A 5,590-nucleotide genomic window follows, 5' to 3' on the forward strand; every position below is an offset into this window, starting at 1 on the left:
GATTAGCCGAATTTCTTTAATCATAGACAGTATAAAACTTATCTTTCTGGCTTTAATTCCTTATGTTCCATGAAATACCCTGCTAAGTGTTGCTTCTGCTTGTGCATCAGTATCGAGCATTACCATAGCATACGGCATACAGTTTCTCTCTCTCTTCCGTACAGTATCTACAGTCTGAGTTGGATTGGATTCCTAACTTTGTTAGATGATTTTTCACCTACAATTTAATGTTGGAAACGGTAACCAAACAGCAGATTTAAACTCCATAAATTCCACAATATTTTACAAAAGTAGAATGCTACTTGTGTAAGCCGCGGCTCAGAATAGCTTTTTCCACACTAGAAAAAGAAGCGAAACATTGGAATTTGTGGTAAATGAGGGAAAACAAAATACTTTCTGCCAACAAACATATTTTGCTGAGTATCTTGAATCACTATCAACAAATAAAATTCGAAGTTTTGGAAGATTATGTTTATCTGGCAACCAGTGTAAACATCAACAATGACTTCAGCCTAGAAATCCAATGAAATGAAAGTGTTGACAACAGATATCACTTCAAACTAACAAAAATTACAAACAGACTTCAGACTAATTTTGACAAATAAAAATTATACTTATTAAATCTCTTCCATACCCGTTATGCTGTATGATGCAGAAGGTTGGACAATAACCAAGAGTGATGAGAATGCTTTAGAATCATTCGAGAGAAAAATTCTTCGAAAGATCTATAGCCCCTTACGCGTTGGCAACAAGTATCGAATTAGATGGAACGATGAGCTGTATGAGCTATACAGTGACATTGACATAATTAAATATATAAAAATTCAGCAACTTCGCTGACTAGACTAAAATCCAGGAAAATTGTTTGATTCAGTATCCGCTGATGGTAGAAGACTTTTGCATCTTCGTTAGAAAAACCAGGTTACCGACGCAAAAATAAACAGCAAAACTTAGAACATGAACTTCTCATAACGGAAATGCACATGCTGTCTGGATCAGTAGAATGAAAATATTGGAAAGGCACAAAACAACTTTACTCCTGCATTTAGCACAGTTACCCCAATAGGCGTAAAGTTGTAAGATTTCGATATCCGCTGGGATGGCCATGTAATGTGAAAAGTGGTGCAGCAAGTTTTATAGACAAAATAGATAGACAGTGCCAGACAGGCCATTGGAAACAAGGAAAATAGAATTACTGCAATGCAATGGAGGACCATAAACGAAGAAAGAATTTGAAGCATTCGACATCGATATTCCACAGGAGTTCTTCTCTCAAATTGATGACGCTGAGAAAAACAAGAGAAGAAATTCAATTATTGAGCATTGAAAATATTATACACAAATAACAGAATAAGAGATAATGTTCACCAAATTTGCATATGATCCAATTAGTACCTTGTGATTAAAAACTTATTCACAGGAACTGTGATTCCCGCGCTTCTCGTACAATTAGTTTTTGTTTGGCGTCTATACAAAGTAGTCGAAAAATTTTCGTGTGATGATTTTTAGCTGAATTTCATTCAAAAAAAGCGTCGTTGTGATGTGGCCAAAGAGATGATTTCCAACGCAGATAGTGACTCCACATTCATCGAACGCATCGTCTATGAATTTGACATGCCCACCAAACAACAATCGACCAAATGGTGCTTCCAAGGTGCGCCGAAACCGAAAAGAGAACGCCAAAGTCGGTCCAAAATCAAGGATATGCTGACTGTTTTCTTCGATATTCGTGGTGTGGTGCACTATGAATTCCTTTCGGACGGTCAAATGGTCAAACGGTCAATAAGGAGTATTATTTGCCCGTTATGTGTCAATTGTGTGAGGCCTTTCGCAAAAAGAGGGCAGATTTATGGAAGGAAAACTCATGGATTTTACACCACGATAACGCACCGGCTCACACAGCGTTGGTTGTGTCGCAGTTTTCGGCCAAAACCTCCATCAATATCATCAACCAAGCACCGTACTCTCCAGATATGGCCCCGTGTGACTTTTTCCTCTTCTTCTGACTCATTGCCATTGCGAGGAACTTGTTTTGAGACCATAAGCCTTTAAGAATTTGCTAAAAACCATACCTTCGGCGGCCTATAAAACTTGTATGGAAAATTGGATCAAACGTTGGCATGCATATATTGCCGCAGGAGGAGAGTACTTTGAAGGCGATAATAAAGAAAATTATTAAAAATTAAAATTTTGCGTTTTTTTTTAAATTCTCGTTCTTTTTTGATCAAATGGTGTTTCATTCTCTCTTATGTAGTCGATTAATTTAATAAATAAGTGCCTTCTCAAAAAGTGGGTGTTATATATGTACCATATAATGCATTTTAGTTTTTCATCAATAAGTTCTATAAACATCTATAAATATAGATTTATTTCTATAAGTTCAAATTTCGTATAAACTGTTCACGAATTTATTGTTAGGATAACCAAATGAGGAGTATGAATACACAAACGCTAATGTATATGATATTCTCTTCAGAAAATATATATAATAATATTACTAAATTTGATATTAAATAATTGTATTGAAATTTGAATTGCTTTGGTAGGTTTCTCTTTAACATGGATTAAATTAAATTGAACATTTCGATGCATAGGTCGAAATACAAAATTCTAATACGATAGAAACAAGAGAAAGCATTTTTTCCTACTTTTTCAGCACAATGGATATATAATGAATATTAACTCTTTATTTGATGGTAGCTTACAGTAATCAAATTAAAGATATTATTTATTAACACTTCTATTCTTAAATGTCTTTTTTATTTTAATTAATATAAATAGTTTTATAGTACAAATATTCAAATAGCTAAACGTAATTATTGGCTAAGGTCAATTCGATTGCTTTAAAGCCTAATCAATTAAGCTTAAGTCTCACAAGTTCAAAAAATACAAATTCTCTAATGAATTAAAAACGAAATTCTTATCAGTTCCTATAGCGGCGCAATTAAACAGCAAATATTTCGTTCAAAGTTGCAAAATAAAATTGTTTAAAAAAACAGTGCGAAACAAATATTGCAAGTGAAAACAACTCAAAGAAATTATTTAAATTTAAAATTCTGTAATTAATTTTAAAAAATGTTTAAAAAATGGGTAGTTTTATTACTACTCCTTCCTCTTAATATGATGTGGATTAAAGCTGAAGAAGAGGACGATGACAGCGGCATTGTGGACTATACTAATTTATATCGACGAAATCTACACCAAATGCTAACACACAGAAATCCAGCAATAGAGCCCTGTGATAATTTTTTTCAACATGCTTGTGGTGGTGTGCAAAATGGAGATCCAAAAACAACCTCCAATGAGGCAGCGTATGATGTGCCACCTTTTCTTTACAATGCACAAGATCGTATGCAATTCTTTAAGAACACGCGCGGAAAATTTAAAACGAAAGCCGGCCTATTACTTCGTAATTTATACAATGCGTGTAAAAATCGTAGTCAAATATATAAAAACAAAAATGGTCAATGGTTACGTATGATAAGTGCAGTTGATTTCTTAGCCGATAATGCTTATATATACCGCAATTTTCCATTTCTTTCTTATCAATGGCTTGAGCTAACACCTAATTACACTCCAAACTGGGTAGAGTTGGCTGCCACTATGGCCGCACATGGCATACCGACGTTATTAAACATATTTTTCGCTGAAAATACTATCTATATTGCACCACTAGATATAATATGTCCCGGTTTTACTACAATTAGGGAAAGTTTAAAACCGCTTATGCGAAGTAGAAATGCGCAAATTAAAAATATAATAGCACATGAGATACACATATTCTGCAGAGAATTAACCGGTAAAATGAATACAGATTCCGAGGAAATTTTGCAAAACTCTCAGCCAAGTGATGAAGAAGAAAATACTTCTAGTGAAAAAACTACAAGTATATTGATTGATGAGACAATCACAACATATTTTGAAAACTTCTTCTACATTAATCTCAACTTTACCAAGAAAGAATTTGAATCCGCACGTAAGCTACCCATTGATATAGAACGTTTAAGTGAAATTCTGAATATTATGCGTAATGCCGATACACGTATTATGCACAATTATCTACTCTGGCAAGCCTATGAGCAGCTAAAATATGAAGATTGTTTCCTGTTAACAGAAGAATTCGAACGCATACTATTCTCCGAGTACTGGGAATGGCACGTATTTTCACCTTACTTTGATCGAAATGTAGCCATAGCTTCCTTTCTCCTTCACACCACACGTTTTCAAAAATATCGCCGTGACACCTACATGAGCGGTACATGGGATAAATTTTTATTTAAGAAACTCCGACGTAAAGATTTCAATATTGAACGTGTTATAAAACATCATGTAAGCAAGTATCTGAGTCCTGAACTTGTAGAAAGTGTTTATGTTGATAATACAACCAAGACTAATAGCAATAATTTTTATACAAATTTACTTAATTTACGTAAACGTCAACTACGTAATACATTCTTCACCCATGTCATAGACACGGAGAATCTCAATCATCCAGCATATTTTTTGCAACAATTCCTCTTCTTTTGCATTTTAATGGTTCATCAGCCATTATTTCATTACTACGCTACACAAAGCTTTGATATGTGGTACAATTCGAACATATTGTACAGCTCGGATGGTTATTATTTTGCCTTAGATTGTTTAGTGGAACAAAATACTGTTCAACGCATTTACGAAAATAGCCAAAGTGAAAAAGTTGATTTCAAAAGTGAAGCTTATGATACTAATATTGATTTTGATGACTCCAACAATAGCTTATATAATGATCTCAGCGCTGAAGAGGTTAAATCGATATTTCAGTTTTATGGTGCTTTTGTGGAATCATACCGGGACTATCAATTTTGGTTAGAAGGTGAAACCTTTGCTTTTGCTGAAGATTTTGTATTGGAATACTATCATATTAATTCCATAAGCATTATGTTTTATGCTGTAGCACAACTTTATTGTGGTCGTAATGACGCTTATTATAGCACACTTATCAATCGCAGTTTTATGAATGCACTGGAGTTTCAAGTTGCTTTTAATTGTAGCACTGAAGCACCCATGAATCCCAGAGTGAAATGCATGATAAGAAATTATTAAAAACACAAATACGAAATACAGTTAAGAAACATTTTAAAAAACCCGTCCGTTGTAAAAAATTACCAAAACTTATTTAATATTTAACATTTAATATAATAATATTAAAATAAAAGTTAATTATTAATTTTTACTCTAAAAGAAAAACGGAGTTTATATCAGATGTCGAAGAAAACTAGTACCATTTTAGAATACTCTGTATGGGATTCTTTCCCCAATTGCAATTTATTATTGAAATGGTGTGTTTGTCAAATTTATTACTATATTTAATTATTATTGCTATGAAGGCCTTAAGTCTTTTGGTAATCCAACCCTTAAAATTTCATATTTCAGTACGATTTTATCATTAATTTTTCTTTAGCGAAATCTACTGGCTACTGTCTTATCCGTTCTTTTCAACTGATGATAAATATCTATTTGAAGGTATTATATACTACATGTATTAACTTTTAAATTTTGAGAAATTTAATAATATAAAAATTCGATAATTCGTCTGCCCCTCCCAATGTTA

General features: G+C 33.2%; 1 protein-coding gene across 1 annotated transcript; it reads left to right on the plus strand.

Moving 5' to 3' along the window:
* Positions 1 to 3,064: 3,064 nt before the first annotated feature.
* Positions 3,065 to 5,139, plus strand: LOC119681546. Its single transcript, XM_038094776.1, has one exon. It carries the CDS (start codon positions 3,076 to 3,078, stop codon positions 5,080 to 5,082), a length of 2,007 nt encoding a protein of 668 aa, XP_037950704.1. The 5' UTR covers positions 3,065 to 3,075; the 3' UTR covers positions 5,083 to 5,139.
* Positions 5,140 to 5,590: the final 451 nt, after the last annotated feature.

Source organism: Teleopsis dalmanni, chromosome 2 (assembly GCF_002237135.1).
Source record: "Teleopsis dalmanni isolate 2A chromosome 2, ASM223713v2, whole genome shotgun sequence".
Taxonomy (NCBI): Eukaryota; Metazoa; Arthropoda; class Insecta; order Diptera; family Diopsidae; genus Teleopsis; species Teleopsis dalmanni.